General features: G+C 42.6%; 3 protein-coding genes across 3 annotated transcripts; 1 reads left to right on the forward strand and 2 right to left on the reverse strand.

The window, feature by feature from the left end:
• Positions 1 to 2,047, reverse strand: LOC145399476 (uncharacterized). The gene is made up of 4 exons (XM_080272083.1): positions 2,001 to 2,047; positions 1,491 to 1,632; positions 890 to 1,009; positions 1 to 135 (listed from the first exon to the last, which is right to left on the reverse strand). Exons 1-4 carry the CDS (start codon positions 2,045 to 2,047, stop codon positions 1 to 3), a joined length of 444 nt encoding a protein of 147 aa, XP_080128209.1.
• Positions 2,048 to 4,267: 2,220 nt separating this feature from the next.
• On the forward strand, positions 4,268 to 11,042 carry LOC145399477 (uncharacterized). The gene is made up of 5 exons (XM_080272084.1): positions 4,268 to 4,314; positions 4,601 to 4,739; positions 5,436 to 5,555; positions 6,868 to 6,966; positions 10,944 to 11,042. Exons 1-5 carry the CDS (start codon positions 4,268 to 4,270, stop codon positions 11,040 to 11,042), a joined length of 504 nt encoding a protein of 167 aa, XP_080128210.1.
• Positions 11,043 to 11,127: 85 nt separating this feature from the next.
• On the reverse strand, positions 11,128 to 12,428 carry LOC145399478 (uncharacterized). Its single transcript, XM_080272085.1, has 4 exons — positions 12,382 to 12,428; positions 11,993 to 12,134; positions 11,713 to 11,832; positions 11,128 to 11,265 (listed from the first exon to the last, which is right to left on the reverse strand). Exons 1-4 carry the CDS (start codon positions 12,426 to 12,428, stop codon positions 11,128 to 11,130), a joined length of 447 nt encoding a protein of 148 aa, XP_080128211.1.
• Between the last annotated feature and the right edge of the window lie 323 nt (positions 12,429 to 12,751).

Genomic DNA, 12,751 nt, shown 5'->3' on the forward strand with positions numbered 1-12,751 from the left:
CTATTTCTTGAGATTACGAGGGTGCTTCTTTGTAACGCAGTGGTCGTGTTGTCCACCATCACAGCACAGTTCCTGCTGAGACGCCACTCCAGTATATTGCCAGGCCCCTCCACACACCTCGTAGTAACCGTACACCTGTAGGATAAATGTTAGATATCATACTTTCAGCCCCTCTCAGCTTAGAAATATTACCCAGTAGAGGAAGGTGAGAAGAGGTGAAATCAAATCTCGCTCAGCTTAGAAATACTATCCAGTAGAGGAAGGTGGAAGAAGAGGTGAAATACTAATCAGAGAAATATATTGAAACTCTCAGCTTAGAAGTAACACCCAGTAGAGGAAGGTGAGAAGTAGAGGTGAAATACTAGGCAGAGAAGTACATCAAAGTTCTCTCAGCCAGTAGAGGAAAATGAACTGAAGAACAGATGATACATTAGGAGACCTTTTGACTTCACCGACACTGCGCTTGCTGATAAAGAGACGAAGTGGGATGCAAGACAGAGAAACATATCAAGCCTCGATAAGCTTAGGAATGTTAGCCAGCAGAGGAAAGTGAGGAGTAAAAGAGGTGAAAATCGTAGAAGAGGTGAAAATTGAATTCGTGCCTGTCTACTTGCATTGCGGCTGTCGAAGAAGATTAAGTGCGATGCGAGAGAGAGAGAGAGAGAGAGAGAGAATAGGTGAAACATTAGGCTAACTTTGATCCCTGAATGCACGGTACTTGCCATGCGGATGCAGGTGAAGACGATGAAGTAGGATGCGAGACAGAAACAGAGAACTTTTAGCCAGTATAGCACACACACACACACACACACACACACACACACACACACACACACACACACACACACACACACACACACACACACACACACACACACACAATACTTGCCTTGCGGTTGCTGATGAAGAAGATGAAGTGGGATGCGAGGTAGGAACACATATCCTGACCCACAGTGACCCCGTGATCCGTCATCATCCACAGGTCGCCATTGTTACTACTTTCGTTCAGCTGGCGAGTAGGAAAATATACAGGATAGTCCGTAAAAAGCGCTAGATAACATGTAAATAAATAGATATAAGAGGGGGTTGTCTATGTAGCACTAAAAACTCACATGGCATTATTTTACGGCTCAGTCTGCTGGTGTGGGTGTGGCAGTGGGAATAGGAAGTGAGTAGGTGATGTGATATACTGTACAGTAGATTTTGAGAAAGCTGACTGAGCCGCAACACGATTGATTGATTGATTGAGGTACTTATTTAGTCTGTTATTTATCGTTATTTATTTTATCTTTATGTGTCTGTTTAATTATTTATTTTATTGGTTTGACGACATGTAATTAATATTTATTTTTATTCACTTCTCTGTTTGTCGATTTAACTTAGCTGTTGCTTTGTTTATCTGTTAATTTATTTATTCATTTATTTTCTGTATTAATTTTCTTTATGTATCTCTTATATTCATTTCTGTATTAACCATTGAATATACATACCTGGGTAGCACAGGCGGTCTTGCACTCGTTGGTGTCATCTTCGCAGGAGGTAATGGTAATCTCAGGAGCCTCATACACCAAAATCTCAGAGTGCTCATAGGTGACGAAGGCAGCGCACCGACACCAGGGCTCCACTTCCGCACTGTGTAGGGGACTTTTGATTAAGACGAAAAGAGATTAGATGTTAAAAAAATGGGTTCGATATAAATAATGACACTACAGGGATGGTTGCTTGCTTGAGGTTGATGGGAAGAGCAAGGTTGATGTTGTCGCTGAGGGAGTAAGACTTCTGCAGCCCTTCTTTACTTCCCTCAGCTCCTTTTTATTTACTTATGGTATTTATTTATTTGCTCTCACGCCACATCATCAGTCGCCTATACATCACCATCACCACCTTTCCACCTGACATTGCTCAGTTCAGTAATAGCGTCTGGCTTTAGTTGGAATATATTGCTTGAGTTGTTCTGACCATGAGAGGGCTAATAATGACCGAGTAGATTGTGTCTTTACCTGACGGCGGCGAAGGCGGTGGCCAGGAGCAGGAGGGCGAGCTTCATGTTGTAGTTGAGGGAGTTAGAATGTTACTGCCCTTCCTTGAGTTTATTCGAGTTTTATATACTCATGTCCTGTACCCTTTTTTCGGTTTTTGTGTGTTTATGTCATGATCTGTTATACAACACCACCATTTCATACCCATTAACACGTGGGGGTACCAAACATAAAAAAAATGTACTGAGTTCGTTCTGTGTACACTGTCCATACCAGCAGTTCCCAGAGTTTTCCGTCCTGTGACCCCCCAGGCAATAAGCCGTATCATTACTTTGTGGGCAACGAAAGGGGAAGGTAGGTCCCCACTCGCCTTGCTTTTCATCCCTCATGTTTGACTACTGATGTACAACACCCAGGCGCATTTGAGGAGCCTACACGTGGTGGCACTGTTTACCCTGGGTGAAGCAGCAACGGCGTCCACTTGGGAGTCAGATTTTCTCATACATCCCTGCACTTCGGCAAAAATAAAATAAAAAATAGAATTCGTTATGGGAGGGAAGAGTCACCGTCTGCAACCTGAGGACGTCAGTTTTAGTCTGGTTACCTTTTTTTTTTTTTTTTTTTTTTTAAGCCTAGGATACCCTTCTGCTGGTGGGGTTCAATAAGGCTGTACCTGACCACTCCTTTTCAGAAAGTCTCTCCGCCTTTCATCCGATCGCGTCTTTTTTCTCACTTCAAAGCGTGCGAGAGGAATGGGACAGGGAATGGGTCCATTTTTGAGAGGGACGATGATGAGGAAGACGACGATAAATGAGGTTTGGAGAGAAAGCGTTGCCCAGCGAGAGGGACTGCCCCGTTACAGACGACGGTTTTATGCCTATGTGTGGTATTGGTATCCAGATCTTTTTAGTACTACCTGCGGTATTATGTGCACTTGTGAGCTTCTAGGCTAAGTCCATGGTATTCTTATGGACTTTGCTTGTAGGTTTCATAGAGTCACCTGTGAGGCTCTGTGCTGGCTACAGTTTATTGTTACCACCTTCTGACGACTATTTTAGGAAAGATCTCACCCTGCACTTGGGAAAGATCTCACCCTGCACGTAGGAAGATCTCACCCTGCACGTAGGAAAGATCTCACCCTGCACGTAGGAAGATCTCACCCTGCACGTAGGAAAGATCTCACCCTGCACGTAGGAAAGATCTCACTCTGCACTCAGGAAAGATCTCACCCTGCACTTTGAAAAAATCTCTCACCCTGCACTTACGAAAGGTCTCACCCTGCACTTAGGAAAAATCTCTCACCCTGCACTTAGGAAAGATCTCACCCTGCACGTAGGAAAGATCTCACTCTGCACTCAGGAAAGATCTCACCCTGCACTTAGGAAAAATCTCTCACCCTGCACTTACGAAAGGTCTCACCCTGCACTTAGGAAAAATCTCTCACCCTGCACTTAGGAAAGATCTCACCCTGCACTTAGGAAAGATCTCACCCTGCACTTAGGAAAAATGTCTCACCCTGCACGTAGGAAAGATCTCACCCTGCACTTAGGAAAAATCTCTCACCCTGCACTTAGGAAAAATGTTTCACCTTGCATTTAACCCGTCAAGTTAGAGAAGTCTCATTTAAGCTGAAACAGGTCGTCTGAGGCAGTGAGAACAAAATGAAAATTACTTCAGATGATTTTGTTCACGAAGGGGATACTATTCGAACTGCAGAGGGTAGATGCAACGTACAGAAGGATGTTAACCAGCCATATTAAAAAAAATAATTCGCTAAGGAAGAGGTGTTAGGGAGCCTCCTTAACATTGTGTGTGACTTATAAGGGAAACCATTTTCTCCTAGAAGGTCATCCTCTAACGTCGCCCTTACTCATGTACCTCTCCACCCCATCCCTCCACCTCATCCTCGGTCTGCAACTTCCCTACCCGCTCCACCTCCACCGCACTCATATACTCCTAGTCAGTCTCTCATCCTCCATTCTCTCCAAGTGGCCAGAGCATCTAAGGGTACCTCTCCCAGCTCTCTGCAGCATATCCACATTAACATCACAACGCTTAACTTCCCAGTTTGTCTGCCTGCCTCTCCACGTAACTCCACATGCTCCTCTTAGTTTGTGTGGAGTTACGTAGACACAGAAACAGATATGATTTTGACGGGTACAAGTGATGTGACGTTACCAGGTGGTGTGACGTCACGGTATACTGTAGGCCTTATGGAGGGCTGTGGAGTATATAAAGGTCTGACTTGGCGATGGAGTCAGTCTAGTAGTAACGTTCACTGACTCAACATGAAGCTCGCCCTTATTCTCCTGGCAACTGCCTTCGCCGCCGTCAGGTCATATTTCATCATTATTACCTTTAACTCGCAAGACTGAGGTGACATTTTGGGCGGGAAACACAAACCTCCAAGGGTCTATGCTAGGTTTGGCATATGAATCGAGTCAGTTGGCATTTTAAGAGTCTGAGAGATGTTTACTTTTTGGTCATATATGAGTTATTATTATTATTATGATGATGATGATGATTATTATTATTATTACTACTACTACTTCTACTACTACTACTACTACTACTACAACTATTGTTATTATTATTATTATTATTATTATTTACCCCTACAGCGCGGACAAAGAGCCCTGGTGTCGCTGCGCCGCCTTCGTCACCTATGAACACTCGGAGTTCTACGTGTACGAGATTCCCAACATCCCCATCGACTCCTGCGAGGATGTCCAGATGTGCAAGAAGACCTGTGCCCAGATGGTTGGTACACTTCAGCAATACCACTCTTTTTACCTGTCTGTCTATGTATAGCCAGACTCCCTAATCCCATAAGGGGTGACCACAAACAAATCGCCTCCATGTCGCCCCGTCCCCTGCTATTTCGATGCCCTTCCCCAAGCGCACACCCCTCTCTCCACTCCATCCCCCTTTTTGCTCTGACTTGGCCTATAATTACCATCTTTCCATCTTAAATACTAAGTTGTAACGGTAGAACAATACTGAAATATGATGCTGGTCATGAATAAGTGCCATGGAAAGAATGTAGAGCCATAGCAGTGTCTTGTTCTGCTGGTGAGCTACTTGAAATAAGCCAAAAAAGGACAAAACTCTGGTCCAAGTTAGAGTAAAAGGATTATAGTTTTTTCGCGTCTCTCTCTCTCTCTCTCTCTCTCTCTCTCTCTGTTGGCGTAGTAGATTTCGCAGTGCCTCTCCTTCAGCGATTTATCTGCCTTTTCTGTATGTTAGTATTTTCTTGCATGTATATTTTATATTGTTTTAAGATCGACATAGTTTGCATCAGTAATATAAGGGAATTCTAAGGTGTCATTTATAGTAGTGATTATATAGTTAAGAAAGTGTTATAAAATCGTCAGAAACATTTAGAATTCAATCATAAGGCCTCTTCTTTTTCCTCCTCCTCCTCTTCCTCCTCCTTAATCACCTTCTTGGTTGCAGCTTGGTGATGTGAGCAACGATGGTGACCTGTGGAGCATGACTGACAGTGGTGTGACAGTTGGACAAGAGATCTGCTCCTACCTCGCCAGCCATTTCGTCTTCTTCATTACCAACAAGGCGGTGAGTCATAGCACATAGAATAAGGGCAAGAACCATCACAAAGAACAGTCGTAACAGAACAAGAACATAGAAAGATCAAAGTAGAGAACATAGAGATTAATTACAGAGATTTGCACATGCCTCACTTCGTCTGCCGTTCCAATAAGACGGTTAGTAATAGCACATAGGATAAGGGCAAAAACTATCACAAAGAACAGTCGTAACAGAACATGAACAAAGAAAGATCAAAGTAGAGAGCATAGAGACTATAGATACTTGCACGTGCCTCACTTCTTCCATACCCACAAGACGGTTAGGAATAGCGCATGAGGTAAGGGCAGCTGAAGAACTATAACAAAGAACAGTGTGGTAAGAGAATAGATAAATGACAAAGAGGCAGGAGAACAAGGGAACATCTAACACCAAAATACAGAACAAAGACATTACACAGCTCTATCCATACCCAGCCAGCCACCCCTTCTTCTCAGTAAGACGGTCAGAAGCAGCACATGGGATAGGGGGAAGCAAAAACATCAACACAAAACAACAGCACCGGTAAAACACCTCACAACACTTACATCAACACACCAGAACACAATGCAGACTTAAAACCAGTGCAGACATAAAAGACACCAAGAGAATCACTGCAGACATAAGAAAAAAGAAAAAAAGCTCACAACACGGGAATTTAGAACCAACGCAGACAAAAAAAAAAAAAAAAAAAATCATCACATAACACAGGAACCAACACACAGAAGCAGACACCAGCGCACAGAATAAAGTACTTGTGTAAAGATGTGCATTTAAGTTAATTTTGATCATGTCCATTAGTAGCCGGCATAGTCAGGGACGGACAAATTTATTCACTGTACTCTTTTTACTTTAACCTGGCCAAAAATTGCCATCTCCCCAAGATGAATACTGAATTGCAGCAATAGATAACACTAGAATATGTTGCCGGTAAAGAAAAAGTGCTATGGAAAAGATGTAGCCCTGTAGCACTGCCTTTCTTCGCCACTGAGGTACATGAAATAGCTGCAGAAGGACGAAAGTATAGGCCAGAATAAAGTTCAAGTATAACAGTGGCTTAGCTAAGGTTTTGAGAAGCAGGATAGCCAACCCTAGTTACAGGTTAGCCCATGGAGAACTCGTGAATAGGGATCGGGGCTGTTCTCCCTGAAACATGATGTGGCCTGGTATATTTTCGTCAGTGGCCAGTCGCACCTCATCCACCCGTCTGGTTGCGCCACTTTCTTGTTATTTCGGTGATGGGATCCAGTAGAACCCAATTCGTCCTAGGGTGCAACATGTAATGCTTTCCTTCGTCATACAGGTATACGGTTACTACGAGGTGTGTGGCGGGGCCTGGCAGTACGCTGGAGTGCAATCCCAGCAGAGACTGTGTTGTGAGGGTGGACAGCAACACCACTGCGTATCAAAGTAACACTAACACCATCATCAAGACTAATTCCTACTTCCACACCACCTCTAGCCATTCCTAATCATAATCCCTCCATATACTATCTACCAATAATCACCATCACTGCATTGGTAGGAGGGACGAACACCAACACTCATTTTTCTTAATAAATCTGCCCAAAATCTATTATACACAGTCCATCCCTATTTTTTATCAGTGTATCATCAGGAGGAACTAACACCATCACAACTCTGTCCTCTTCTATCTGAAACATCCATCATGCCTCAACATAACCTATACAATAAATAAATAAATAAGTAAAAAATATCTGGGAGCGTCCCGCCGAAGAGTCGGCAGTCCATGGGTTCACGTCAACAAAGAGCAACCCATCCGTTTGAGAGTAAATTTGGGTTAGGGTGATGACAGTGATGATGATGATGTACTCATAACATGTACTAGACCTTAACTTAAGACATCAATAATAGAGCCAAATAAACGATAAAAACATGTCGAGAAGCTGGATAAGTTGAGGAAATAAAGACATGCGTAGTACTGTCACATTTTATTGTCAACATCCTTTTAAAATCTTTAGAGAAACGAGTAATTGATGAATTAAAATTTGGTTAAAGTGGTTTGTTTTTCTTATGTGTCCGACCCTGGGCATAGGTTTAACAGTCCGTTCCCTTAGTTCTAGGAGTCTTCCCACATGTCACACATCGTCACATGTAACCACGTTAGTACTAGTACCCACCATCCATATTTAATGTATGCTTTGGTTGTCTCATTCAGGTTTGTTGCAGTGGTAGTAGCGGGAATATTTTGATGACGTATCGGTGGGTCCTATAAAGATCAGTAATATTTTTTACCTCGCCCGGATTGAGTCCGGCGAGGTATTGTTTTTGGTCGAGTTTGTTTGTTTGTTTGTTTGTTTCTGTTTGTTAGCACCATTACGAAAAAACGGCTGAATGAAATTACATGAAACTTTCAGGATATGTGAACACTGGTCCCAGAAGAAAGTGATTAAATTTTGGATTTAATCGAGTGACCTTGAAAGGTCGAAACAAGGTCACAGATTTTCAGAGGGCTATAACTTGAAACCGGTTGAAGATATAGATATTTACTATTGGAACACACAGAAACTCGTAACATAGGTTTTCATTTGGCACCAAGACATCTGACCTTGAGTGACGCTGAAAGGTCAAATTCAGTTTCACAGATATTCAGGGGGCTATAACTCGAAACTGGTTGATAGACATTTACTGTTATCAACATACAGGAAATCCCATATGGGTTTTTCATTGATACCATGACCTTTGACCGTAAGTGACCTTGAAAGGTCAAACTCTTTAGGGTCACGGATATTAAGGGAATTATAACTCGAATCTCGTTGAAGACAGATATTTATTATTATCAAGATATAGGAAGTCTCATATGGGCTTTCATTTGGCACCACGACCTGTGACCTTGAGTGATCATGAAGGGTCAAACGCAAGATCACGGATTTTTAGAGGGCGTAACTGGAAAACATTTGCACCATTACCTTAGACTTTACTCATGTTCTGACAACAGCAGCAAGCAGTTCAGTGTTTAACAGCAATAAAATAACTGCTGTCGGGCGAGGTTTGTTGTGTCTGGCACCACTTGTTTAACTGCGAAATTCAGTAAGCCAGTCTGTTCTCTGCCCTGGCTTGGGATCGAACTGGTGTCAGTTTACACAGCAGATGACCTGTAACCACTTGTTCACCTTGCCTCTCCAAGGTCCGGGAATTGAATTTTTTAATGTTTCGAGTAATGCCTTCTTTTGAATGGGTGTTTAGGATACTATAGTGTGTGTACTCCAGTCTGACAAAGATCCCTAACATATTTAAGCTCGGTTGATGGCCAAGTATGATCAGGTTGAAGGTTTGATTCTTCTAGTAACCAAGGAGACACATTCCTGTCTCGTAATTAAAGCGCATCGAATTTCATGCAACTACAACGTAGTATTCAAATTATGGCAGTGGCCTAATTGTCAGATGAAAACAAAAGGACTCATGGATACTTTCTGGAAATGTATAGTTTTGACAACACACTACGAAGTCGTATCACTATGAGCAAGTGCTGATGATCGAGATTCAAGAGTTTTTTTTTTTTTTTTTTTTTTTTTTTTTGAAATATTAAGCTGCCAGCCTGCATGAAACTTGAAACTATGTTCCTGAAAATTTTACCTGCACAGTAACGGATTACATTATTTCACGAATTAATGATTTGGCCCTAGATAATAGTACTTTCTTGATTCGTTCTCTCAGCAGTTTCAAATGGCTAATACATCTAAAATTCCGTCCACACTAGGGGTCATGCTGCGCGCTCTATTGCACGTCATGTTGCCCGGCTTGGGTTTTCGTGCCGTGGAGGGTCTGTGCCGCGCGCTTCTGGCAAATCTGGCTAAGGGGCATGTCATGGTGACGGCACCCGCTAAAATTACAAGGTAACGTCGTGAGTCCGATGGCGCATTATTAATTTGATGATTGCCACCGACGATTTACTTCAGCTAAGGGAGAGAGAGCAGGCTGTGAAGAGGTTAATGAACACTAATTAACCCCACCACTACAAGGTGAATAAAAAAGTTGGAAGCACAGAGATAGGCGTCACATTGAGCAGTTCCTGTGATGTGCCTCTTCCCTTGTTTCCAGATTTTTTGACACGCTGTCAAAACGATGTCAGAGTTAACAAAATCCTTTGTTGGAGGAAAAAAAAAAAAAAGTCGCCTGCTTCAAGGGACGAAAAGTTAATATCAAATTATATCTACCACACACCAGAGCTACTTAATATGTAGCTCACAGTGCCTCTAGGTGCGGCTGAGAAGTTTGAAGACTAATAAAAGGACCAGATGGATGAACAACTTGTCATTTGGCGCCTTATTGACAGGACTCAACTTCTGTTTTCTCTGTGCTGTGTCACTTCATCCGCTCTTTGGGGGATAGGGAACTAATTGAGGGACTTTTGCATAACCAGGATATGAAGCCACTTGGTTATATCGGTGTGACTATTATTCATGGGAAAAAGGATTAACATGATGGTGATGATATACGAATAAGTAAATAAATAAATAAATAAATAAATAATGAAAGCAGCAGCAGCACCAGCAGTAGTAGTAGTATTCATCATTATCATCATTTTTTTTTTTTTTCCTCCATTCAAGAACGGAGTGAGGTAGAATTTAGAAAACAAGGTAAAAGAAAGCCCGAAAGTCGGAGTACAGTTAACAGTTCCCAGTGAAATGAGCCGGACACTCAATTTTTCATGCCCCGAAATCCTGGCTTCACCTCGGATAAATATTCCTTTTACCATATTGCTCTTCCAAGGGCGATGTAGCTGATTTAGGAGAGACTTCATAGCATCTCTTTATAATTGATATTGCTGTGTGTTTTTTTTCCTTTTGTACGTTACTGAGACTATGTTGGTACTGAAGTATATATAAACAGGATGAGAGAATATTAAGGTGTAATAAGTAAAATAAATCGCCATGAAAACGGAGCTACGGAGCCTGCAGTGCCAGCTAAAATACAGCCCTGAATAAGAGGAACTTTTAATGGAAGTTTCAAATAGACGACATGGAGGCGATATGTTTGTGGCCACCCCTTACGGGATTACGGCGTCTGGTAACAGATAGAAAGATAGATAGACGAATAGAGTGCTCAGGGTATAGGTAGGAAGGAAAGTTTTTTTTTTTTTTTTTAACATTTTATTGATAGGTAGATGGTATATCCTCCTGCATGCTTTTTATAAACATGGCCGCTCTTGTTACATTAATTTCTGTTCAGTATATTTTCTTGCAAAGTCGTAGTAAGACCAGCAGTACCACTAGTTACATTTATCAGTATTTATGGGATGTGTTGGATGAAGTAATTGTTTCAGCCAGGCATGATTTGATGGATGAAATAATTGTTACGCTAGCTGGTTATGATATTGGTTGATGAACATGACATTTTACCTGATAATTCTTGTAGCAACTGGCCATGGTAGAGATTGATGAATTGATGTTTCAGTTGGCCATGAGACTGGTTGATGATACAGTTGATGTTTCACTTGGCCATGATGCTCACTGATGAAATAATTGTTGCTTCAGGTGGCCACAATACTGACTGCTGATGTGAACGTTGCCTGAGTTGGGTATAATAGCAGTGATGATGTTTAGTTCCTGAGGAGGCTACGAGGGTGCTTCTTGCTGACACAGTGCTCCTGCTGGCCACCATCACAGCACAACTCCTGCATGGACTCCACACCAGACCATTGCCAGGCTCCGCCGCAGACCTCGTAGTATCCGTAGACCTGTGTGGTGTAGGTAAAGACACAGGTTAGGGATTTGCTTTTGAATTTGGCGGGTTTGATGCTTCGGGGAGGATCGTAGCAGCGCGTGTGTTGGGGAGGCTTGGAAGATGGCGGACATTACGGTGTTTCTTTATACCGATTTCTTTTATTTTAAGCAGATAGGAAACAAAATTATGGCCAGGGAGAGAGACAGGGTGTGTGAAATGGTTAATAGAATATCGGGATGATGTGGGGAAACGTGAGAATGAATATGTGTTACTGCTTGGGAGGAATTATCGTGGGGAGCGGTTAAGATGGCGGACGTTTGGTGGTGGGGGTTTTGGGAGGAGTTTTTCGCCAGATTTTAAGCAGGTAGAAAGCAAAACTGTGATTAAAGACTATTATTATTATTATTATTATTGCAGTTGGTTAGGTTACATTAGCTTACGTTGGATTAAGTGTTGTTACCTTCTTGTTGTTGATCCAGAAGATGAAGCGAGATGCGAGGTATGAGCAGATGTCCTGGCCAACAGTGACGCCGTGATCCGTCATCATCCAGAGGTCACCGTCGTTGCTGGCTCCGTTCAACTGTGGACACGGAATCACGTATATACATTACAGGAAATTATATGGTGTCTGTATAGGTCTATTGTTGGGTGGTTTTCTTGGTTTGAGTATGGGAATGATGGTTGCTTTGTTCTAGATGGAAGGAAAAAAAAAAAAAAGTGAAAATGCTGATGTTACCTACCTCATTGGCACAGGCTTTCTTGCACTGATTCTCGTCGTCAATGCAGGACTCGATGGCGATTTCTGGAGCCTCGTACACCATAATTTCGGAATACTCATAGGTGATGAAGGCAGCACAGCGACACCACGGCTCCTTGTCCGCGCTGTGGGGAGAAAAACACTTAAATTGAGAAGGAAAAGGCTTAGCCGTGTTTCTTTGGTAAGGTTACTTGGTGCTGGACGAATGTGTGGGGGGTTCACGATGAAGTGCTAGAGTGCAGAGCAGGAAAGGTAGATGTCTTTCAATGTGAACTTAGTTTGGTGGTGACAAGAATGAAGCAAAAGAAGTCAGACTGATGGGGATGAATAAAATCGTCTGGAGTTAGCCTATTTTTTGTATGTGTGCATTACCTGACGGCGGCGAAGGCAGTGGCCAGGAGGAGAAGTGCGACTTTCATCTTGAGGGAGACCTGAATGGTACTGGCTTTACCCCACTTGTGCTGACCTTTATATACCCACGACCTGAGGCCTCATGATGCCCTCTGGTGACGTCACAGCAGCATCTTACACAACGCCATCACGTCTTACCCAACACAGAAATGAAGATTCAATATTAGGCCTAATCACAGTGGGATCCATCCGGCTGTTTGGGTGTCCTAGATAAACTTCATTCCCCTCCATAATAGACACACCGGCTTGAAATATGCAGCTTGATCTTAGAAGGATATATGTAGAAAACAAGCACATGCCTTCGGGCCTTTACAGTAGGACGTATCAGCTC

The sequence above is a fragment of the Coenobita brevimanus genome, chromosome 49 (genome assembly GCF_032717465.1).
Source record: "Coenobita brevimanus isolate Jiangsu-jjx chromosome 49, ASM3271746v2, whole genome shotgun sequence".
Taxonomy (NCBI): domain Eukaryota; kingdom Metazoa; phylum Arthropoda; class Malacostraca; order Decapoda; family Coenobitidae; genus Coenobita; species Coenobita brevimanus.

Excerpts from the sequence above, each read along its gene's own strand:
- LOC145399476 (XM_080272083.1), bottom strand. The coding sequence starts at position 2,047 with ATGAAGCTCGCCCTCCTGCTCCTGGCCACCGCCTTCGCCGCCGTCAG. Across the intron at positions 1,010-1,490 it reads AGACCGCCTGTGCTACCCAG|CTGAACGAAAGTAGTAACAA; the intron begins GTATGTATATTC and ends CCTACTCGCCAG. Across the intron at positions 136-889 it reads TCTTCATCAGCAACCGCAAG|GTGTACGGTTACTACGAGGT; the intron begins GCAAGTATTGTG and ends TTTATCCTACAG.
- LOC145399477 (XM_080272084.1), top strand. The coding sequence starts at position 4,268 with ATGAAGCTCGCCCTTATTCTCCTGGCAACTGCCTTCGCCGCCGTCAG. Across the intron at positions 4,740-5,435 it reads AGAAGACCTGTGCCCAGATG|CTTGGTGATGTGAGCAACGA; the intron begins GTTGGTACACTT and ends TCTTGGTTGCAG. Across the intron at positions 6,967-10,943 it reads GTGGACAGCAACACCACTGC|CAACTGGCCATGGTAGAGAT; the intron begins GTATCAAAGTAA and ends TAATTCTTGTAG.
- LOC145399478 (XM_080272085.1), bottom strand. The coding sequence starts at position 12,428 with ATGAAAGTCGCACTTCTCCTCCTGGCCACTGCCTTCGCCGCCGTCAG. Across the intron at positions 12,135-12,381 it reads ACTGCCTTCGCCGCCGTCAG|CGCGGACAAGGAGCCGTGGT; the intron begins GTAATGCACACA and ends TTCTCCCCACAG. Across the intron at positions 11,266-11,712 it reads TCTGGATCAACAACAAGAAG|GTCTACGGATACTACGAGGT; the intron begins GTAACAACACTT and ends TACACCACACAG.